We start from the raw sequence: 25,273 nt of genomic DNA, 5'->3' as shown, positions 1-25,273 counted from the left end.
ACGTAAGCCATACTTTGCATTGGTACGGCTTCCAAGGGGGCTCATTTAAGCGAAGCAAAAAATAGGGGTTGTAAATTGTCATTGACTGTGATAATAAGTGTATTGTGTCTTTATGCTCCCATATACAGTAAAGTAACCCAATTTCCACAGGACCAAGAAAATAATACTCACTGTTATCAAAGCAGCCATTAGAATGCTTTATTTGAGGTTAATTGAAACATCTGTGCTGAGAGGGATAAGCAGCAAGCAGTGCCAAGGAAAGCAAGAAAGTATTCGGCTTACTAGGCTGGCTTCATGGGCTTGCCAAGTACTGTAGATGTTTTCACAGGGTGTGATCAGAATGCCCCGTGAGGCCATTCTTTGTTATCCTTGTTGCATATCATGGTGTTAAAAGGAGGACGGACTTGAAATCGCATTTTAATCCCAACACTAAATAATATGTATAATAATAATAATAATAATATAATAAAAAATAATAGGTGGTCATGCTACAGCTTCCTTGTTTAGCACATTTCACATGATCAGACTTTAAGTCAGTGCATGACTGCTTTTCAATAGGTGGTACACTTTAACACTTCACTGAGTCCAACTTCAAAATTCCAAATTCCATATTCCAATAATATTGGTTATAATTTGCAGTGGAATATAACTGAAGTGAGGTGTTAATATTATAGTGAATAGCATACTACAAGCATGATATGAGAGACTGGCAATCAAATCTGCCATCATATTTTTAGGATGGAAAGTTTTTGTTCTTGTGTTGGATCGTGTGAAATTCTGCAGCTGTACCAAATATTGGCTTAACAATCAGGGAGCACATAAAAAAAAAAAATATTATCAAAATGTAATACCATCAATAATGCACACAAAATCTTGAGTTGTGAAGAATGAACTGAAACATTTGGCCCCTTCTTAAAGTACCATTTATGCTCCAAGCGTGCAGAGGAGTCCTTTCGTACTATCCCTTCAAAGATAATGGCTTACTCACACTCAAATCTATGACAATTGGAACCTGGGAATACCAGTTTAACCTCACGGGTTGTACTGTAGACGTCAAGGTTATCTTTATTTTTTTTCCAAAGAGTTTGTGAATTTGATAATTCATCATATATCCATCCATGCTGTGTTGTCCATCAGTTTGCAATTGGATATAAAGCACTTTCACTATTTAGATGGAGATTCTCGTTGGCCAGTGACAATGGAGTTATAAGGCGAGAATGTGGAGAGACTGCCAGGCAGCCAGCTAGCAAATGACAAGGGATTACTGTGACACCATTTGCATATCAAGAAGTTAAAGCTGCAAGGGAGAAAATATCAAACCTTCAAGCCTGCAAGGTCATTCAAAAGATTTATTCACTTCATAAGTTATTTTGCATATCATGCAATATGGACAAACTGTAGATTAAAAATGGCAGCTTTAGCAAATCATACCATCCCTGATAGGAAGCAGCTTCCACCTAGACCTTTCTTAAGGTACCTTACTGCCCGATTAAAATGACACAAGATCACCCACCCACAAACACACACACACACTGCTGCAGCAGGGCAGATGTCATCTCAATTGTTTCAAAATAGAGAACACATCCGATAACGGAAAATTGCTGGCCTCACTAATCCATTCTGAATTATTACTACTTTAATTTATGCCCTTTATTATATCAGCAGAGGCCACAAGTCAATGCCTTGTTTCTTACTCTACAGCAAATAATAATGAAAAGAAAAGTATTGACAGCCATCTAATATATGCAGTTTAGACTACCACAATCAACAAATATTTCCAATGAAAAATGTTGTCCAGTGATAAAATATTTGAATATAATAACAGGAGCTAACTAATTGTAGATTAATTTAAATTGTCTGTTTTCTCAGCTCACTGGTAATGGCAGCAAAATCATTACAGTCTTTAGATAAATTAAGAGATGATATGGTTGTAATATGAAGGGAACATTGATATTCAAGAATTCGAGCAATTTAGAGAAAACTGAATTGATGCACTTATGGAGTGGAAAATATATAAACTGTAGGTGGATGCAAGAAAATCGAATGATGCGTGTGGTAGTGTAAGAATGGGAAAGAACATTGAACGAGATGAAAAAGGGGGATGAGAAAAACAACTGTTTTACGTGTAAAACCCCTTGCACTTCATATATGTAGTAGCTGTAGCTGATGGCTGTTTACTGCTGGTTTTTCATGGGATTAAAAAAACATTAGCCAATGAATATGTAATCGATACATGATTGCAGTTTCTGTTCATTGAAACGCAGCGGTAAGTTTACGTTATTATTTAGCTGAAATCACAGACAAACAGTGAGTTCAGTAATAGGACATTTGCTGTTCAAACAGTAGCTGGAGTGGAAATTCAAAAGCGGAATGTTTCTGAAATCGTACAATTCTTCATTTGACAAAATGTCTCTATCCATAAGAGAATTCAGTCTTTACACTGCGAGTCAGCTGCATTTTAGTCTTCATAGCTCACATGCAAAATAAATTAACTCCCTTCTGCACGTTCACCACAGCGTTAGTGAGTACAGAATCATTTATTTAACAATTTAATGTTCACAGTGCAGCGGTTTCTTTACATTTGTATGACAGCGAAGAATGTTAAAAAGTTAATTGCATCAAGTCTTTTCATGTTACAATTCATCCACATCTCCACTTTTGTCACTCGACAGCCGCTATTAAAGTTGGGATGCAGAACATTTTTATTGGTTTTATGTTTTATACTGTATTAACAATAGTTCATTGTTATTTTACACTTGCAGGACTGTTAAAAATGTTGAAAGTTTATTACAAAATTGGCAAAAACCTAATTTGTGCCATTTCCAATGGGGAACATTTGAAAATACCTCTACGGTCAAATCGGAGGTTGATCAGTGTCCAGAGAGAGAGTTGGTCAAACCTCATAATTTTCACTTTCGTTGATATTAATAAGTTAACACAGCTATGAACATTGAAACATAGTGTTAAAGGTTGTTAATGTTGACACTACTGAACAACTTGGCACAAAGTAAACGGCAAAACGCCATAAGATTAAACACTAGGAACTTCTCGTCCTTAAAGCCAGTGTCTACAATCAACAACAGTGAGAAACGAGTGGAATGCCAACACTCCCAGAAGAGATAAAAACCTGTTTACTTCCATTCTAGCCAATACACACTTTGTCTCTCATGCCTTTATGGGAAGTGTCTGATACATGATGAGCATTTTTGTATGGACAAAAGTACATTGGCAGGTGGCAATAATCCACAATGAAAACCAGGTCAAAGGAAAAGAAGAAAAAAAGAAGCAAAGAAAGGAGGCAGTGATGTATGCTGTCGGAGAGGGGAGAAGAAGGAGGGTGGCTGTTAGCGGAGTTGTTAGCTAGCTTGTGATGGAGAGACCCGAGGAGGAGAAAGGTGGATGGATGGAGGAAGGGAGCAATGGAGGAAGGGGAGGCTTGACGATAAGGGAAAAATTCAGACTGGTCAAAGTTTCCTTTTTGCCAATCGTGCTCCTGATAAAGACAGCGCCTGCTCCGGAGCTGATAGAGGGGCTATCTCTCTCCCTTTCTCTCCCCCACTCCACCACCTCGCTCAGCCGCCAGTTAGTTTGTGCGGATGAGTGGGGGGTGGAGTGAGGAGGTAGTGGGGGGAACACGAAGGACCATATCAGTACAGCATCATGGTGCTACCATCAACCAGCCACCACGCAGCAATTAATATCACTCCAATTACTGTTAAAGGGACAAGGCTGGGACAGGACGATAATGAACACATCCTCTCCTCCCCACTGGAGGAATTGAAACACACACACACACACAAACACTGACACACACATCACTGTGTGTTCACGCGTTCAAACATGCAAACACATAAAATGACCACAGCTTGAAAAGGAAACGTGAGTGATGGTGTGCTAATCTTTGTGCATTGTTTAACTCATTGAAGACAAAAGAAACAGCAAAATAAACAAACCTCGATAAGAGAGGTATTTTTCTTCTTATCTCCTTCTGGCTGTGTGTGTCTGTTTTTTGTTGTTATTTTTGAGTTGAATACATTTGCATCCCTGTCATATTCACATCTTCAGAAGGGAAAAGGTAGGACAACACAAAGGACATTGGAAGACGCTGTCACAACAGAGGAAGGGTTCAAATGTACGAGTGTGGGAATGTTTTCTTTTTTTCCAGCAAAATTTATCTCTGATAATCATGCTTTGGGCTGCTATGCTTGCATAGACCTATTTTATTGTTTTTCTGCCAATGAGCAGATACAAAACAGTGGACGGAATTGGAAAAGATTGTACAACCCCAATTCCAATGAAGTTGGGACGTTGTGTTAAACATAAATAAAAATACAATGATTTGCAAATCATGTTCAACCTATATTTAATTGAATACACTACAAAGACAACATATTTAATGTTCAAAGTGATAAACCTTATTGTTTTATATTATCATTAAATAATAAAATAATCATTAACTTAGAATTTTATGGCTGCAAAGCATTCCAAAAAAGCTGGGACAGGTGGCAAAAAAGACTGAGAAAGTTGGGGAATGCTCATCAAAGACCTGTTTGCGAACAGGTGGGTGCCATGATTGGGTATAAACGGAGCTTCCCTGAATTGCTCAGTCATTCACAAGCAAAGATGGGGCGAGGTTCACCTCTTTGTGAACAAGTGCGTGAGAAAATAGTCGAACAGTTTAAGGACAATGTTCCTCAACATACAATTGCAAGGAATTTAGGGATTTCATCATCTACGGTCCATAATATCATCAAAAGGTTCAGAGAATCTGGAGAAATCACTGCATGTATGCGGCAAAATACGACAACGGAGACCCCGGACTGTTGAACAGCTGAACCTGTACATCAAGCAAGAATGGGAAAGAATTCCACCTACAAAGCTTCAATAATTAGTGTGCTCAGTTTCCAAACGTTTATTGAATGTTGTTAAAAGAAAAGGTGATGTAACACAGTGGTAAACATGACCCTGTCCCAGCTTTTTTGGAACGTGTTGCAGCCAAAGAATTCTAAGTTAATGATTATTTGCTAAAAAAAAATAAAGTTTATCAGTTTGAACATTAAATATATTGTCTTTGTAGTGTATGCAATTAAATATAGGTTGAACATGATTTGCAAATCATTGTATTTTTATTTATGTTTAACACAACGTCCCAACTTCATTGGAATTGTACATGTACAGTGTATATACATAAGATAATGCTGATTAAAATGTAAGTTCCCTTTGTGCAACTATGGTACCGAGTGAAGCAGGGCTCGAGGCTGCGACCAAATTGATCGCATTTGCGACCTTTTTTTCAGCTTGTGCGATTAAAGATTTCTTCTTGTTGCACGTGTACGAGTGCATGTTTTGATGGTTGAAATTTTTTTCCACCGCAATTTACTCCTCCTGCACACTCTCAGAGAGAGAGAGAGAGAGAGAGAGAGAGAGAGACGTCTCGATCATTGTTCTGAATTCCGTTTGAGTTAAAAGTGACCCACTGCAATATGATTGGCTGCCTGCTGCAGCATAATTGACTGCTTCTTCCAGGTAGGGATAGTATATAGCCACCACATACCTATTTTGATGCTGGTCCTCAAGTTATTCATTTTAAATGAAAAATGTGACCCTTCAATTCATCTGGACTACTTCTCTATCTACTGTAGCTATCTGTCTGTCTATCGCTAAAATAACCCAAGTCACAACCCTGTTTATAGCATAGACATATAAAATTATGTTATGTACAAAGTTAAAAAGCCCAGACTCCTTTTAAGGGGATTGCATAGGGGAAAAAAAACTATTAAAATAAAGTGCAATAATTGGCGTAGTAATGATTTATCCATGTTCTGTTTGGGACTATGATTATAATTAGGTAAATTGGTTTGTTTTGCTAGTAAATATTGCAAAATAGTGTGAAGAATCATAAACGATACTTTTATATGGTGGTGGTACACTTATGCAATCATTTTTAAATGTATGTCAATCCTATGGTTGTGGTAATGCTCAAAATGAAGTGGTTTTCCCAGGGGAAGAGGGTTGGAAGCCCTCACTCTAAAAACTGGCCCCTCTGAGTTGAACAAATGATCAAATAAAAGTAAAGCCTTTTTTAGTTGACCTGTTTTGTCTACCACTGCTTGTTGCAGACAAACTTCTTGTTCACAGTAAAATATTTAGCAAATATCATATCTTGAGTCACTGTCAATCTTTACTTCATACAGAACTATGGTATGCTACTATGGTGCGACTAACTGAAAATGTTGGTCACACCAACGCTACTAGTGCAAATGTTAGTGTAGAGCCCTATAAAGTACTGTATTATCAAAAGAAAATACACAAGACGTAGTCGGAATTTAACTTTCTAAAAATCAACAACTATGGCGACTGCTTAAGATGGATAACTTAAAGGTGAGGGACAACAAGTGAAAAAAGAAAAATCTATTTTCTAAAATAGATTACTTCACCAGTTTCTAACAATTTTTTTCACATTTGAGAAGTTGTGATTAATGATTCCTACTACATGCTTTCTGAAACTTCTTCAATCGATAATAAATTTGATATATCAAATGTATTTCCAAAAGGGATATTTATGTATTAACTAGAAATAAAATATTTGTGTTGCTTTTTTTTCCCTCTCCTATCAGCGATTCTCTGCATGTCCATTTAGACCATTACAGAGCATAGCAATAAAGTGCGACGGTATCACATGAGGACAAGATCAATTTTATCTTTTTTTTTAAGAAGAGAACTCATTGGCACCTGTAGCCTAATGAAGCAGAAGGTAGGATCCGGGGAAGAACAGTGGCGCCACCATGGGTTGGCACCACAGTTTACACCATATTTAATTTAATGTGATAATTTAATTGACTTCTGACTTCTCATCCAGCAGATTGCATGCCTTCAGCATTGCACATTTTATTTGAGCCAACTTAAAAACAATGATGCAAACAACAGTGAAGGCCTAGGTTATTGTAAACTTCTTCTTTTCCTTTCGGCTTGTCCCTTTAGGGGTCGCCACAGCGAGTCATCCTTTACCATGTAAGCCTATCTCCTGCATCCTCCTCTCGAACACCAACTGCTCATGTCTTCCTTCACGACATCCATCAACCTTCTCTTTGGTCTTCCTCTAGCTCTCTTGCCTGGAAGCTCTATCCTCATCAACCTTCTACCAATATACTCACTGTTTCACCTCTGGCCGTGTCCAAACCATCGAAGTCTGCTCTCTCTAACTTTGTCTCCAAAACATCGAACCTTGGCTGTCCCTCTGATTTCTAATTTTATCCAACCTGTTCACTCCGAGAGCGAACCTCAACATCTTCATTTCCACCACCTCCAGCTCTGCTTCCTGTTGTCTCTTCAGTGCCACTGTTTCTAATCATGGCTGGCCTCACCACTGTTTTATAAACTTTAACCTTCATCCTTCATCTCATAACACACCTGACACCTTCCTTCACCCGTTCCAAACTGCTGGGACCCGTTTCTTCACTTCCTGACCACACTCACCATTGCTCTGGACGGTTGACCCCAAGTATTTAAAGTCCTCCACCCTTGCTATCTCTTCTCCCTGTAGCCTCACTCTTCCACCACCCCCCCGTCTCATTCATGCACATATTCATTCAGTCTTATTTCGGCTAATCTTCATTCCTCTGCTTTTCAGTGCATGCCTCCATCTTTCTAACTGTTCCTCCACCTGCTCCATGCTTTCACTGCAGATCACAATGTCATCTGCAAACATCATGGTCCACGGGGATTCCAGTCTAACATCATCTGTCAGCCTATCCATCACCACTGCAAACAGGAAGGGGCTCAGGGCTGATCCCTGATGCAGTCCCACCTCCACCTTAAATTCGTCTGTCACACCTACAGCACACCTCACCACCGTTTTGCTGCCCTCGTACATGTCCTGTATTATTCTAACATAGTTCTCTGCCACTCCAGACTTCCGCATGCAGTTCCACAGTTCCTCTCTGGGTACTCTGTCATAGGCTTTCTCTAGATCTACAGAGACACAATGTAGCTCCTTCTGTACTTTTCCATCATCATCCTCAAGGCAAATAATGCATCTGTCGTACTCTTTCTAGGCATGAAACCATACTGTTGCTTGCAAATACTCACTTCCGTCGAGCCTCCACTACTCTTTCCCGTAACTTCATTGTGTGGCTCATCAACTTTATTCCTCTATATTTCCCACAGCTCTGCACATCACCCTTGTTCTTAAAAATGGGCACCAGCACACTTTTCCTCCATTCCTCAGGCATCTTCCCACACACTAGAATTCTATTGAACAAGCTGGTCAAAAACTCCACAGCCACCTCTCCTAGATGCTTCCATACCTCCACAGGAATGTCATCAGGACCAACTGCCTTTCCATTTTTCACCCTCTTTAATGCATTTCTAACTTCCCCCTTACTAATCATTGCCATTTCCTGGTCCACCACACTTGCTTCTTCTACTCTCCCTTCACTCTCATTTTCCTCATGCATCAACTCCTCAAAGTATTCTTTCCTTCTATCTAGCACACTACTGGCACCAGTCAACATATTTCCATCTCTATCCTTAATCACCCTAACCTGCTGCACATCCTTCCCATCTCTATCCCTATGTCTGGCCAACTTGTATAGATCCTTTTCTCCTTCTTTAGTGTCCAACCTGGCATACATGTCATCATATGCCTCTTGTTTGGCCTTTGCCACCTCTACGTTTGCCCTATGTCGCATCTCAATGTATTTATTTCGCCTCTCCTCGGTCCTCTCAGTGTCCCACTTCTTCTTAGCTAACCTTTTTCCTTGTAAGATTTCCTGCACTGTGAGGTTACACCACCAAGTCTCCTTCTCTCCTTTCCTGCCAGAAGATACACCAAGTACTCTCCTGCCTGCCTCTCTGATCACCTTGGCTGTAGTGGTCCAGTCTTCTGGACGCGCCTCTTGTCCACCGAGAGCCTGTGTCACCTCTTCCCTAAAAGCTCCGCAACACTCATCCTGTCTCAGCTTCCATCACATGGTTCTCTGCTCTGCCTTTGTCTTCCTAATCTTTCTCCCTACCACCAGAGTCATCTTACACACCACCATCCTATGCTGTCTAGCCACACTCTTCCCTACCACTAGCTTACAGTCGGTAACCTGTAATGACATCAACGATGATACTAAATGTGGGGGCTCAGAAGGGTAACATGACATATCAAAAGTGTATCAAACCATAGATATCTTGTTACTCTATTTATTATCCTAATAATTGTTTGGTTTACATTTTTACTTGCCATCCTCACAGTCTTTTAACCTGTCTGAAGACCTACAAAGACTAGCTGTGGGAAACTACTCACCTGGACCTTTCCACTGTAATACGCCATCCTCTTCCTCCCTCTCATCTTCCTCTTTACCACTACTATGTCCCAGACGTTGCGCTTCCCCATCTTCATCACCCTCATCAGGGTCTCCATGAATGTCCTCCTTCCTCGGCTCTAGATACAAAACACAAAGAGACATTAGTGAAAATTCAGACTAAACCATTCATAATAACTGACATTCAAAGCAGCACATTCATTGAACTAATCTGGCGTGTGTTTGAAAGCTATGTATATTTGCCTGTGTGATGTGTGTGAATGTGTCTGGGCAAAATCTGTTCCTGTCTGTTGATCAAAGACTGCTGTGAAATGACTACCTGAGCTGTGTAACACAACACCTTGCCACACAGAGCTGGGCCCTTTCATTACATCTACAACTCTAGAGAATCAGAGATGATGCTTTCACTCTCTGCTTTCACCTCCCTTATTTTGGGACTACAGTATTTCCACTTGTCTCGTCCAAGTATCTCATTTTTTTCTTTCATCGTTGTCCACCACTCCACTCTCTTGTTCTTGTTGAGTGTAGGGGCATGGAGGGCTGTTCCGGGCTTGTTTTTTTTCTTTCCATTCCCTTTATCTTCTTCCCCTTGCCCTGTCACATTTAGCAAAGACTGTGGCTGCCAGTGTTCTTCTAATCAACAATGATATACCTGCCATTGATCAACTTGATTACAGAGCCCCCTGCTCAGTGATCAAAGAGATCCCTGTGTGTGTGTGAGTCCTGAATGTCTTCACGTGTGTGTTAATACAATGCATTTATCCATGCATGTGTATTTGTGAACTTTGACTGTGCAGCTGTTATCAGTCTGTTTATCAAACTGCTGTGTCCCTCCCTATTAGCACAACTCGTGATTAGTCAAGATTAGATCAATAGTGACTTCACAGCACCTCAGACTATCTGAGTAAAGATCACTCTTTTCTTGTTTTTTTAAGTCTTACATCATCGGGACAAGGGTTATACAGTGTGAAATTAAGATGTCGCAATCTTAATGTATCTGTTTATCACACTTTTTTACAATAGCGTTTCTTTTCATAATCTACACCACCTCACATCTTAAAGACCTTTAAAGGAGATATCAAATAGTGCGAACATAGGTACTTATTCCATAATTTTGGACTTAAAAATTATTTTATTTCCAACCAGATTTTGGTCGACCCACATTTAGGTCAATACCTGCCTGATTGAACCATCAGCCTGCTGACTTCAGTGACAGAACGACCAGCACATTTCCTTATACCAGTACATGTTCTTGAGTGCTTCACAAAAAATACTATTGGTCTGTCCCTACTTTGTTATTTTTATGCATTAAGAAGCAATTTAATGAGGTGAAAATAGCATGAGAACAAATCTTTAAATGCTCTTGAATGCTCAAAATGTTGAAAAACTCCACTTATTTCCTCATTCTGCAGAAGCAAGCCGTGCTGCATAACTGTCGCCTATATTGAAAATCCGGATGTTTTTTTAAGACAATAATGAGTCAAAATCGTGTGGTTAGATGCATTTTTTTAAATTGTATTTATTTATTTTTTTTACAATCGATCAATGTAATGCTTCATTGCAGAAGGAAGCCACATGAGCCACGATTCATGCAGATTCATTTCTGATACAGCTCATTGTTGTAATTATTCCATCACTCCTGGTTCTAAGACTTTAGAAAAAGAGTTCCGGAAGATGACGTATCACAGGCGTTTGCTTTTGTGAAGTTAAAGGCTTTTTGTACGGTTGCTGACATCATGTGACCGTAGGCTACGAAGGGCACGGCTGGTGCCCCGCCCTTTGTTTGTACAATTCTGATCAATGACAGCGTAATAAATATTAAATAAATAATAAGTAACTATATAAATAATTACATGTATTGCTAATTAATATTAAATTAGCATCTGTCAATCAATGACAGAGTAATAAATATTAAATTAGCAACAACATAATTTTGAGGTGGGCGACTGGTTAGCACATCTGCCTCACAGTTCTGGGGACCGGGGTTCAAATCCCGGCCCCGCCTGTGTGTAGTTTGCATGTTCTCCCCGTGCCTGGGTGGGTTTTCTCCGGGCACTCCAGTTTCCTCCCAGATCCCAAAAACATGTGCGGCCAGTTCAGGGTGTACCCCGCCTCTCGCCTGAAGATAGCTGGGATAGGCTCCAGCATGCCCGCGACCCTAGTGTGGATAAGCGGTAAAGGAAATGGATGGATAATTTTGAGGTGCTGTTGTGAGTGTGCAATGGTATATCAGCAAAACAAAAAAAGGTATAATACCAATTTTCGGTGTTTGTAAACAAAAGCAAGATGTCGTTTTTTTTCTTCTTCTGAAGAGTTGTCATTTTGGAGGTGTGAGGATTCGGCTCGACAGTGACGATATATAAAATATGAGTAAATACTTCCACCTTATTGTCCACACCGGTTATGCACCGAATTTGGTCTCCAGTTCTGTCGCTAATGTCACACCAGGCGTGACATGGCGGCATATAGATTTTTGCTATTTAAGGGGTGTTCCCAGTGCAATTAGTTATTTACCAATTGCTCTAAAACAGATAGATATTATTGACTGCCAGTTTTTTTTCGTGAGCAATAAATACATAAAGAGAACTTGTTAGGCACATATAGGTCATCTGGATGCTATACAGTAGGTCCTTTAATGAACATTATTCTACTATTCAACTTCATACAAACCATTACTTCTTTGTGCCAATGTACAGAACTAATACTGTGGCCATCATGCACTTAAACCAGGATGTGAGGCTAGACTTCTTTGTTGAAACAATGAATACAATGTGCTGTCAAACAATTGGTACTATCAATAGACGAAAACCAATACATGAGGAGGAGTAAGTGTCTACTTATAATTAAGATTTACCCACTTTAACTCCTAAGCCCTAGCATGTTTTTCTTAGCCTCCAAGGTTTTAGCTTATACTGCACAAAGGCCATGTTTACCCTTACATTCCCACTTTGATAAAGAGCGATAGCGTCCAATCAATACCCACCATAAAAGGCCCTATGACCATGAAACACACCCTTCAACGGCAACATTAATAATGTAACCGTTGAAAGATTGGATCTGCATTGTCAAATACAACAACATTCTCAAACACATGCACACACACATCAAATCATCTGACATCTACCTTTCAAATTATTCTACATGCAATCACTCTTAGGTAGCAATATACTGTACAAACAACAAAGAACAACCCGTACACTTGCACACACAAGAACACACACAAATGTCCCAACAACCCACCCACCCCCAGCCACCTAAATAGTGCCATTATTTTCAGCTATAAATCACATTGAATGGCACATTGATTTTATCCTGCAGGGGATGGAGCGTGGGAGGGGAGCTGGAGACACAGTTATTGCGTTTAATATTATCAATATTATCTCCCATATCATCTCAGACAGGGAGGCAGGTATCAGGAGGAGTCGACAGAGACTTCTCTGCCAAAACTCTCCCTGCCCCCACATAGCAAGACAGTCTCCATCAATCTGATAAGCTGAACTTCCCCTGTCAAACTGGCAGGGCAAAGTCATCCAAGAATCTCACCTCCTAACTCATTTCTATATTTCTTTTTGGGGGGAGGGAGGAGGCTTTAATTCTGCCCTTTTGCGTTTTCTTACCCTTGCATGTGCTGTAGTGGCTGTACAGAGGGCAAGTCAAGGTAGATGTGACCTTGCATAGGTGTAGTGAAATCTTTGGAGCAGCTGCACCAACGTCTACCGTGGTACTATTCCACCTCAAACTCACAATCCAATAAACAATTAATGTCGTGAAGGGCAGACAAAAGGTCACAAAACAAAGCGCAAGTGGAAAAGCATCTTTAAGGCTGTACACAACGATTTACTGTAAAGTACATTACAGCCACGATTCACACTAAAATGATCAGTTACATACTGTGTTTGTTTAAATAACAAACAAATAAACAAAGTATATTTAAAAAACATTCAAAAGAATTGTACTTTTGTCAAAATAATAGAGTACCAGTAATTTTTTATTGAGCTATAATGTTTAAGCGCTTTAACAAACTGCCAAAGGCAATAAAAAAATGTGGAAGTCTCTTTAGAACAGGTTCCAATATGTTCCCAAAAAATATTTTAGCAGTTTAAAGCTTTATACATGATATTATTTAAATAAATGTGGCTTACGCTTTTTAAATAATATAATCTATGACAGCTCTGGCCTTTTTTATTAACTTAAATAAAATGACAGACGGTGAATGTTTCCTCAGGCCTTGATTTGCAGTTTGAATGTTCTCCCTGTAATTTTGTATGTGGTCCAGCTTCCTTGCACAGACCAAAATCAGGTTCACTAAAGTAAAGACTCAAAATTGCCTGTTGGTGTGAATGTGAGTGGGAATGGTTGTCTCAATGTGTCAGCCATGAGATTTATTGGTGAGCTATCCAGGGTGTCCTGCCTCTCATCCTATGTCAACTGGGATAGAATCCAACTTCCGGATGACCCTACAAATAATTAAATAGTGTAGAAAACAGATTAATTGATGGATGAAACCAAAAGGCAGAAAACTATTTCTTAAATAAATCAGAGACTTGCACTCACTGCATACAATGCATTATATAACTGTCAATCATGATAAAACAGAAAAGGAGTAATATTTTTGCATTACACAAACTTTCTAAATGATCAAAAAGGGATGGGCTCCAAAGAGGACATGACAGTCAGGTCAAAACAGGGTCGCACAACGACTAATCGGTAAGCTTTCGGCCAGGCTTCCTGTGATGGAGAAGTATGATTATTAAAACTTTTTTGTTAAAAAAATAAAAATAAAATAAAATTTAAAAAAAGGAACACGTCTTCGTGGCTCTTTGCTAGTGTTGAGAAATTCTGAGAAGAGAGGAAAATGAACAGAGGAAAAATTAACACATAACAGAGAGTGAAGGAAAACATGCTGGGAGTAGTGTGTGCATGTGAGAGTGTGTGCGTGTGTGTATGTGCAATAATAGTAAAATATCCAACAAAATGAGGAGGGGGTGTTATAGATGGAACTGAATGCATGTTTGTGTTACTGGTAGAATGTTTTTTTTCTTGCTAGTTATCATGGGTGCTTATCGCCTGCGCATGTGCGTGTGTGTGTGCATGTGTGTGTGTGCGTGTGTGCGTTTGCGTGTGTGTGGTGTGTGTGCGATTGACTCTCATCCAGATGGTGGATAAGAGGCCTTGCCTTATTAGCCACCACTGGCCAGATAAAGACCCGGTATTGATCCCTGGTTGAAAGAGCAGCTTCGTCAAGCATGGCTGATTAATAGAGAACTGATAATGGCAGCGCTGGAAACCGAGGAACCCAAGAGAAAACAAGAGTATATAAAGTGTGATGGGACGGTGCATGTTGGGGGCGGAAGAGAACAAAACAGAAACAAAGGAGATTCAGTAATGATAAAGTTGGAACATTTTTTTTCTTTTATACAACTCACCGCTCTTTTTCTCCCACGTGCGCATGGATGCACACAAAACACACACACGCACGCACGTAGACACGCACACACACAGTTTGCTAATCTCTAATCTTGTCTCGATTAGCACCTGACAGAATTTCCATGGCTTTATCAAACCAACCGAACCAACAGAGGCTTATCACTTCCAGCCCCAAAATTTCACAAGTGCAGGAATTTTTGAGATTATAAAAACACAGCTAGAGAAATCTTGAATAAGTCAAAAGAATATGACTGAACACTCTGCTATCAGACGGTACAAGCAGGAGGCATGGGATAAGAGGTGCATTGAGGGAACAGATTTACCGGTCTCTGGATTGAGTTGAAGGATTTTTTAAAATATAGATATATTTTTTAAAACATGCTGAAGGGTCATTTTATTGCGTACAAATGAAAAAAAATAATAATCACACGAGATGATCACATGGCAGCAACTCAATAGTCAAGACAATCTGGTGAAGCTCGTTATGCTTCAGAAAGGAGAAGAAAGGTGATTTAGAATAGTATAGTATTAAGATAAGAATACTATCACGTTACACAGGATGATTATAGTGACCAAAATGACCGTGGTCATCATATTATCATGATATTGCGAAAAATATATACTTTACATATAAGCAAAACAAAGCAAAAATGACCAATTACACACACAGAAATTTACTTAAAATGTCGACAGTGACAAACAGAATCTAAACTTGGCATTGTTGTACAATTTTGGGTGGTGACAACAGATGACTCGAAAGACTCACATGATATGTGGCCCCCTCTTCATGGTGACGTTTTTCCCTACATTCTTTGCCTACAGGGTAATTAATTAGAACCCCCCACACACACACACTTCACTGCTCTGCCTTTTCTCCAGTTTTTAATGCATCATACACCGGTCTGTGGGGGAGGGGTGGGGGAGGGCTGGGGAGGACACTTAGCCAGGTGTCCCGGCACTCCGGCCTGCTCTCTGGACCGCCATGCTTCTCTCCCGCAGATTTCTAATGGGAGTATGGCGGGGGGGAGGTAGGGGTGGCGGGTCATTATTGCCCTGTGACCGTCTCGCCACACCCCCACCAGTTTCTCCAATTTAATGCACTACACCCCACCACACACAATCACGATACAGGGGTAATGGTTACCAGTCGGACCTGGTAACAAAAATAATAGGGTGGGTGGGGGGGTTTTCACTTTTCTCCCCCCCGCCCCCCTTTTGGCCCCGCCGGTTCCGGTTCCATGTTTCAGTTCCGGGCGGTCCTCGGTTCCGGCTCTTTTGGGGGGCTGGATTGGGGAAGTTTGCGTGGTATGGATGGGGGGGTGTCTGGGTTGTGGGCGTCCATTGTCTTGGCGGACATTTTCCCAGATCCTGTCCTACCCTTTTCTGTCCACTCTTATCTGGTTCTCTTGGTTAGTTAGTCCATGTCCTCACCGGGTGTCCCGCCTCCAACCCCTCCCCCAATCTAGAAATATCTGTTGTAATGTTACTTGTGTTAATGTCAAACTAATTTTTGTCACGGGCCACATCGTAGTTATGACTTCCCTCAGAGGGACTGTGTTCACAACTGTGAACCCATATAAATGAAAGATTACCTCATATACTGTAATTACATACAGTATACACAACACATTGATGAATAACCAGTTTTGAAATCAGAAGCCTATAAAAACATGTTTTTCGAGTATTACATTTCTTTTTAAAGTGGGATTGGTAACAAAAAATGCTTGCAAGTATCTCAATGGTATTACACCAGAACACAATGAGCAATTTTGATTTGCTTTCGCGGGCCACATAAAATGATGTGATGGGCCAGATCTGGCCCCCGGGCCACCACTTTGACACCTGTGATCTAGAATGTCTCACTATTGTTTTGTTGCGGTTCCCACCCCTAGTCCCCTTGTCCAATCTGTCCCCGTCTGTCCCCTAAAACCCTTTTCTGTCCGGCTGCATTTTCAATAACCATCAGATTAATAATTTTTTTTTAAATTAAGCAGAGGGAGTATTTCAAACTCCCCTGTTGCACAGCAAAACTGTTCTAGCACAAAGGCATATATATCCACCATTCTGCAAGGGCATGCAGCTGAACAGGACAGGTTTAAAAATAAAGAAACAAATAAATGGGAAAAAAACAAAAAATTATTAATTTGCTGGTTACAAACTATCACAGTCATTTGGGCTGCCTTCCACCATGTTTCGTCACACCAAAGCATACATACAGTATGAGTATGACCAGATGGGAGAAGTAGTAAAAAAGCATCTGCTGCATTGCTCTTAGATATGCTGAATATGGTAGTTGCAATAGTTAAAATGGAAATGGCATAATTTTACAAGGAATTTGTCTAGTCTAGACTAATTTGCTTTTCCTCCCGAACCGTTGGCATCTTTCACATTGCACAGTGCAAGTGCATCAATATCGGGCGTCATGTCCTGAGTAGCAGCCAGTTTCAGACATGATGTAATTTAAGTGTCTGTATGTCAGCCTTGAGTGCAGTTGTTTTATTGATGTTCATTATTGAGAAAACGTGTTCACTGTTCAAACTGCAGGTACAGTAGTACATGGTCTGAGTCTCAAGTTTGTTGTCCAATTTAGGAATAGCAGTTTCATTGTTCATTGTAGTTCATGACTGTGGTGCCAAGGTTTTGACCCAAGGGCCATATGTTTCACACATCTGTAAATTCAAAAGCATTTGAGGGCAATGTCCTGAAAGAAAAACTACCATTGAGCTACAGTTCTGTGGACAAAAAAGACCTGTTTATGGCAAAGGTCCGAGGAGAAGGTAGAGACTGGTTTAACGTAAAATAAATGTCAATCATTCAAACTAATGTATGCAGTTTATCAACTGTGGAATACAAATGGAAGTTTGAAGAAGCAGAAGCTGCAGAAGACAACCACACTAAACAAGGGTGGTCAGGTGAATATAGCTATAACAAAAAATGTTTGGGTGTACTCTAGTGTAAGGAAAAATGCATTCGCTGATTAAATTAATTCTCGAATTCCAATCAAAAAATGAATCCCAAATCAGAATTTTCGGATTTGAATGGAAACAAATGAAATCACGTATTGTATTCTGACAGGAGCTCCAATGAAGCACAGTCATCTGACCACGTTCTTTGTTTACTTCCGCCGCCATTTTTACTTACTGCATATGTGCAGTTGTATAGTAGCCACTGTAACGTATCATAAGTATTACGGTGCCATCTCCCCTGAGGCGAGAATCTCCGTGGAATGAAGCGTCTTATGAGGAAGAGCTGCGCGAATGTTCATGGCAGACTGTGACCGTGGCAGATGAATTGGATAAATGAATAAAGTTATGCAAGATTCATAAAACACATCGTGGCAGATGATTGATGAGAGCTACCACTTACTAGCAGCTAAGCTAACTAACTGGCTTAGTAGAAGCCAGCAGATGGTCCCAGACAGCCAGCATGGATTTACTTAATTTTTCTGAGCTGAGGTGGGTTCAAAACAGACCATGGCAAAGCGCCGAGGGATCATGGTTAAAGTAGGCCATTTTAAACTAAAAAGAAGTGTTTTGGCAACAGCTTTTTCCAGAGGGAAAATGCGCTTATTGTCTTTTACGTTGCCGTGACTTCATCTGTGACCCCGAAAAATTGTGACCAGGCCTTAAACAGGGGGCTATAAATAGTTTTCAAATAATCAAAGTAGATTTTTCATTTGATGGACAATTACATGTTTTTATTTCGGAACAGTACAAATTGTATGGATTCGTTTTCTGATTCGTTATTCGTTCGTCAATGTCAATGTGAATAGGGCTTTAGATGGCGAGTCCGACCTCTACTGTACACACACACATGCAACCTTCAATTGTTAATAGTTGATAGCTGTCTGATAATAATCTTCTATGTCAACATTATGAGGATTTTGACTTTTTAATTTAAGAATATTCTCTGGCTTCCAGCATGTACTGTGAAAACTGTACAAAACAACCAATGAAAACACATCTTACAATACCATGTTTCAAGTAGTATATATCATATATTCTTCCAAAACAATCTATGTAGTGGAAATAAACTGGCACACAACACAGTGAACAGGAAAACTGACCATTACTTTGTTTAATTGAGCTAAGTGTGGACAACCTTCGATTATAGACATTATTCTTTCGGCAGATGAGTGACAATTTCAGTTATATTATGACTTTTGCATGCAGCTCAAATGAGGTGGCTAAATTAGCCATACAACTATTAATTATGCACATTTCGGTTTATGAGTATACAGTTCCCTCCAAAAGTTTTGTAACGGCAAGGTCAATTCCTTTGTTTTTGTTGTATACTGAAGACATTCTGGTTCCAGGTCAAAAGATGAATATGAGACAAAAGTTCAGAATTACAGCTTTTATTTCATGGTATTTATCTCTAGATGTGTTAAACAACTCAGAACAGAGCACTTTTTATTTGAAGCCACCCACCTTTCAAGTGAGCAAAAGTATCGGAACAGACATTATTAAATTAACTGAAAGTGAATAACATTTAATATTTGGTGGCATAACCCTTACTTGCAATAACTGCATCAAGCCTGGGACACATTGAATTCACCAGACTGTTGCATTCTTCATTTTAAATGCTTTTCCAGCCTTTACTGCAGCCTCTGTCAGTTCTTGTTTGTTTCTGGGGGTTTCTCCCTTCAGTCTCCTCTTCAGGAGGTAAAATGCTTGCTCTATTGGGTTAAGTTCCGGTAATTGACTTGGCCAGTCGAAGACCTTCCACTTTTTCCCCCTGATGAAGTCCTTTGTTGTGTTGGCAGTGTGTTTTGGGTCATTGTCTTGTTGCATGATGAAGCTTCCGCCGATTAGTTTGGATGCATTTTTCTGGACATTGCCAGACAAAATGGTTTTGTAGACTTCAGATTTCATTCTGCTGTTACCATCCTGAGTTACATCATCAATAAAGACTAGTGAGCCCGTTCCAGAAGCAGCCATGCAAGACCAAGCCATGACATTACCTCCACCACACTTCACAGATAAGCTTGTGTGTTTTGGATCAGCCGCTATGGTAGGTACTAGGGCTCTTCACAAATGGGTAGTGATTCGAATTGGCATTCGAGTCCGCCGGAAAAAAAAAACGCCGAATCAGAATTTGCAGATTTGAATAACAGCGAAACAAAGAATAACATACTACTTACTTTATTCTGACAGTGACAAGAGCTGCCATGTGGCCACGCTGCATTCACTTAAAAAAATACAGAATATTTCACATTTACTTTGCTTATGGCCGACACCATTTTGACTTACTGCGCAGCGAATCACGGATCATGGATGCATGTAGCCCTCCAGCGAGACAATGATCTCCGTAGAAGGAGGTGTCTGATGGCTGTGTCCGAGGAGTTGCACGGATGTTCATAGCAGACGGCGACCGCGGCAGAATGAATGGGAGAAAGTTGTGCAAGATTGATTCAATACATCGTTGCAGGTAATTGATGAGCGCTGGCCAGCTAGATGGCTAGAAATGAGGCAGATGGTCTCAGACAGTACGGGTTTACACATTTTACGGCATCGAGACGGACGCAAAACAAACCTGGACTTCTACCTTTGGCCACGGTACAGTGAGGGATCGTGGTTAAAGTAAGCATTTTAAACAAAAAGAAAAACTTTGCTGGAGGGAGACACGGCGGCTAAAATACGGCAGCCAAAACGTGTCGGCGTATTCTTCTTTCTGGTTCAATAGATAGTTTTCAAATGATAAATGTTTCAGTTGGACAATGACATGTCTGTATTTCGGAATTGTACAAGGAGTAATGATTTGATTCTGATTTGGGAGTCATTCGTTACCATCAACGCGAATGGGGTTTTAGAGAGCGATTCTTAGCCCTATGTACACAAAAAATGAGTGCAATGTATCCCGCTGGTTCCCTTGGTGGGATAACCTTTTTTTTTGCTATTTGTGGACAGGATAATGAAAAAGAGGTTTTCTACTAAATCCAAGATTTTGGATGGAACAGAATCTTTAACAAGAATAGCGTTTATGAAGCATATTGTATAATAAAACTCATTGAGTTTTACTCTTTGGTTCCACATTCTCGAAGGACACAAAATGTTAGTTGCCTCTAACTTTATTGCTTGTGGTTCATGACTTATAGTTGTTAATTGAATATTTGGGAGTTTTAATTGTTTGGAGTAAAAGATCAGTAGGCTTACATATTTATTACATTAATCATTAACAATAATCAGGACAAGATGTGTTTTAGCTTTAACAGTGCTGTAAATACATATGCATGTCAATGAATTTCCATCAACTTTACTGGGTTGTGATGAGCCTCTCACCTTTATTGTACGGCGGTGTGTAGGGCGGTGGACTACTGCTGTCACCTTCTGCGGAATCATCTTGGTCTGAGGCCTCTGCCTCCTCTCCAGAGAGGCTCAGGTTGTCAAGAGTGTTATCCTCATTGCCGTCAAGTTCTCCAAAGGGACCTGCAAGACAAAAATGGAGGAAGACGTAACATATCGTACACAGAAAACGTATTATTGCAAATCACTGGTTGGTGACCAGGCCTTAAACAGGGGGCTATTTTTTTTATTTTAATGTAGTTTAAATGATGCCACTACTTGGCCCTCTCAGATAACAAGATAGTGGACTGTAGTGTTTACAGTACAGTGTAAAATCCAAGAGGCATCTTAAATTGAAATAACTTGTTGGGCTTCTTTTCCAAATCTTGTATTGACAATTGAATACAATCCATTGTATTTAGTACCAGGGATTTGAAGGATTTAAAAAAAAAAGTATTCTACTATTACCAGGGTGTTCACAGACATTTCGGGGGGCAGGGGCTCAAGTGAGAAAGATTGTTCCTGAATAAATAATAGGACATCTCTGACTTACCTATTTATTTCAGTATTCTTACTCTCACATAATTGTTGAATACTCAAAGGATTTCTACAAAATAATATGGCCATACAAAGAAATTTTTTTCTATAGTAATCACTGGGTTTATCACATGAGGAAGCAAGAACAAAAGAAGCTGTGACACCATGTGTGTTCATACCAGTGATTCTCAACCAGTGTGCCGGGGCACATTAGTGTGCCGTGAGTGCTCTTCAGGTGTGCTGTGGGAAATTAGGACATTTTACGTAATTGCTCAAAAAATTATTTATAATAATAATGTATGTATGAAATAATGTATCTTTGTTCGTCTATATATGCCAGTGAGGAATAGTGACAGACAGAACAAACAAATGCTATTCTATTAGATGGCAGGAAGTACATACAGTAATTAATGTATACACTTTTTGTGACATTTTTGTTTGTTGGTGTGCCCTGAGATTTTTCAATTGTAAAATATGTGCCGTGGCTCCATCAAGGTTGGAAATCACTGGTGTATATGCTAGTAGTCTTTAGTGAAAATTTAGACTAACTGACAAGAGGTACATGGTAAGAATTTTCAATTATAGCATCAAAATGTGTTTAATTTTGCACAAGACAAATTATTTCATTATTGCTGTGATTGAAATAAGTGGTACTTTAAATCAAACTTAATCTTCACACAAAAATGAAAGACTGTTCTCTCCATAAAAAAGCAAACCACCCCTATCCCCTATCCGAAATAGCAATTAGGCCAATGTATAATTGTAATATTCCATATTCCTTTTGCTCATTTTGTACATTTTCCTGGAAAAAAAAGCAGAAACACTGAAAATCACTGCAAACAATTTATTGAGAAAATTGGAAAAAGGCAACTTAAAAAAAATACAAAGGTCTTGAACTCCTGTTATTAACTTTCTCTGTGCTTTGTGTCTTTCTTTTTGTTTGGAACTTGTATTGTATTTTCTAGTCTTCCCTTTTTGCTTTCCTTTTTCTTCACTTCTATGGGGGCTATATCCCTGTCGATATCAATGTGGTGTTTAGACATGACATAAATAATGAGATACACCGAACTGTACACACCTGTAGTGACCCAGTATATAATCCTGTATGCCCAGGAATCAGATGAAGAGCCTTAGCTTAACCAAGCACGGTAGCAAGACACGTTAACTATGTTTGATCTTGTCATTTGTGAACTCGACTTCCTTCATCACCACTCACATCCAAGAGTAAAAACACAAAAAACAAAAGCAAAACTGTGCTGAGGGGTCTGGGGTCTGCTTGTGGCTGTCTCTGTGCTACAGCCGCACAGCGGGAGAAGGGAGAGGGGAAGGTGAGGAGGAGGGGCGGGGGAGTGTTTTACAGAGCGCATTGAGCGTCATCGCTCAACCAGCTATTTTGAGTTTTCTTTATATATATATATATATATATATATATATATATATATGTGTGTATATATATATATATATATATTTATTTGACAGGGAAGTTGTGTCAAAGCAAGGATGTATATGTAAAAGAGAAAAATTAATTTATAAAGAATACAAATTAAAAAAAAAAACACACCAGAAAAAAGGGTACTTTTTCTTCAAGAAGAAAAAGGGCAAGGGGCTCAAGCTCCCTTTGATGTCTACGTGTGCACGTGACGTGCCTGACTATTACCAAAACATAAAATCAAACATTATGGCAAACTGTAAAAGCATAAAACAGAAAACTACATGCAAACTGAACCAATAGTTAAAAAACTGTTTCAAGAGAAGGACCCACTTAAAGATCTAATCCAGAAGATTAATGGCAGAAGCCAAAGGGGACCTAAAGCCAAATTGCAGTATACCTAAAATTGAAGCTAAAAGAGTGATTAGTGAAGGGCTGATCTATATCAATTACAATTTCACAATCCCTGCTGACCATAGTAATTATACAGTACTTTTGATCTATTTTAGCCTGTTTGAAGATTACATCCATAAAAAGGGGGAAAAAACCGTCTTCATTATTAATGCTCCCTCTTTAAGATTAATGTATCATCCTTCTTAAAATAGTACATTGGGAGCTCAGAATCTACTCTTGTTTGTTGTATTTCAAGTTGCTATTCTTCGTTTGCTGGTTTGTTGCCAGAAAATAGTAGTCGGGGTTTTCATTTCACGAGAGATGGTGAAACGATTGAGTCTAGGTAACAATTTCTTTTAATAGGATTTGAGCGCTTGAGTGAGACAGAAATGGCAAATAATATGTGCTTCCGGTCAAGGGAGAACATAAATGATGAAATACTAGAAAGAGGTAATGGAGCAAGATTTTAAATGTAATTTAGAGAGAAAGCCATGATTCTAGTTTGCCCCACCCCTCTGCCTCAACCCAGAGAGTTTGTAAATTAATTTTAATTTGGTTGTGTCAAACATAGAGAGGGATTGTTTCAGAGCTAAAGCCGTGACTTCGGGCATATATATTTACAATGCTGAAACAAAGGACTATAATCTATACAAAGCACACAACAATGCCTGTGAATAAAGAAGCTTGTAGAAAAAGGGAGAGGCAATTTTTCTAATTCTGTTAATTTCACTTGCAAAGCAATTAAAAGCAGGCAGAGATAATGCTTGGAAACAATCGCTGCCTGACACAGTGTTTCTGTCTTTGTAAATGAAACATCTTTAGGCTAATTTCAACTTCCACGCCTGCACGGTTCACTGTAATTTCAGATAAAATTAACATAGCTAGATTTGGACCTTCATAAGAGAAAAAGATAGTCAAGAGAAGAAAAAAAATCGATCCCATACACAATATTTTTAGAATTAGGCCCATACCGTCCAACCGTTGCTTTATCTACTGTAGTTTTCAGTATCTATGAGGACATTTTCATACAATTAATTTTGCTTTAATCATAATTGTACAAAGGGACTTCTCTGTATAAAATTCCAATTATATTTTGTGTTTCAAATGTAAGTTTGAATCATGATTTCTTTCCTCATTACAGGCCTGGTTTAATGAATCAATCACTGCATCACTGCTTTCGGACATTGAATGGTACAGAAAAAGTTTCAGCTTTCTTCTTTTATCCAAGGAGAAATATCTTCTCCTTGTGTCTTAGAGAGTTGGTAGAAAGGATAGTGGGGGGCTGTAAGTTTAAGTGGTGCATTTTCCACTTAATTTGCCAGTTGAAATGATAAAGCTATATTAATTGTTATTCCATGATATATCCATCACGAAAATTGGACTGAACTATTGGAGATGGAGAAAGAAAGAAAAAAAAAGACACAGGGCACATATGTATTATCCATTGGGTTTAACTTATCAAAGAGCACTGAACTTTCTGAGTTGTGAAGTAATGAAGCACAATTCATGACTCATAAAAAGAGCCTTCAGCTGTCTAACTCCCAAACTTAATGATCACAGGAAAATAAACTTTAAGCACAATGTTGACACTGAAACCCAAAAATACCTCACTGACACAAAAGTTTGGATTGATAAAATAATAATAAGTATTTTCAATTACTTAAGGTAACGTGGTTTCCATTTATAAAAGCTTTTTTTTTTCTGTAAACCTAAGCGGAAAAAAAAGGGAAAAAAAACTTTTCCACATGATAGTGAAAGCTATTTCCAGTTAAGATAATGAACGAAGTAAATGCATTTTCAATAATCCCTGACAGGCTGAAAGGAGATCTAACAAAAGAGGCTGCTTGAGATAAAGATGCTAAAGATTAATTTAATCCACAACACTCGAGTAA

At 39.2% G+C, this 25,273-nt stretch overlaps 1 protein-coding gene across 9 annotated transcripts in view; it reads right to left on the bottom strand.

The window, feature by feature from the left end:
• Positions 1-25,273, bottom strand: part of zfpm1 (zinc finger protein, FOG family member 1) — a 167,797-nt gene that overhangs the window by 62,582 nt on the left and 79,942 nt on the right. For 6 of the 9 annotated variants that reach the window (XM_061772668.1, XM_061772670.1, XM_061772671.1 and 3 more), the window contains 3 exons: positions 21,020-21,166; positions 19,991-20,069; positions 9,293-9,430 (listed from right to left, as the gene is read on the bottom strand). In XM_061772668.1, coding sequence (XP_061628652.1) covers positions 9,293-9,430; positions 19,991-20,069; positions 21,020-21,079 — 277 coding nt within the window. In that variant the 5' untranslated portion in view covers positions 21,080-21,166. The remainder of the gene's footprint in view (positions 1-9,292; positions 9,431-19,990; positions 20,070-21,019; positions 21,167-25,273) is intronic. The other 3 variants (XM_061772665.1, XM_061772666.1, XM_061772667.1) reach the window with 1 other exon arrangement.

Source organism: Phyllopteryx taeniolatus, chromosome 5, assembly GCF_024500385.1.
Source record: "Phyllopteryx taeniolatus isolate TA_2022b chromosome 5, UOR_Ptae_1.2, whole genome shotgun sequence".
NCBI classification, from domain to species: domain Eukaryota; kingdom Metazoa; phylum Chordata; class Actinopteri; order Syngnathiformes; family Syngnathidae; genus Phyllopteryx; species Phyllopteryx taeniolatus.
Note: the sequence above shows the minus strand (reverse complement) of the source record. Positions and strands in the feature narration are given on the sequence as shown.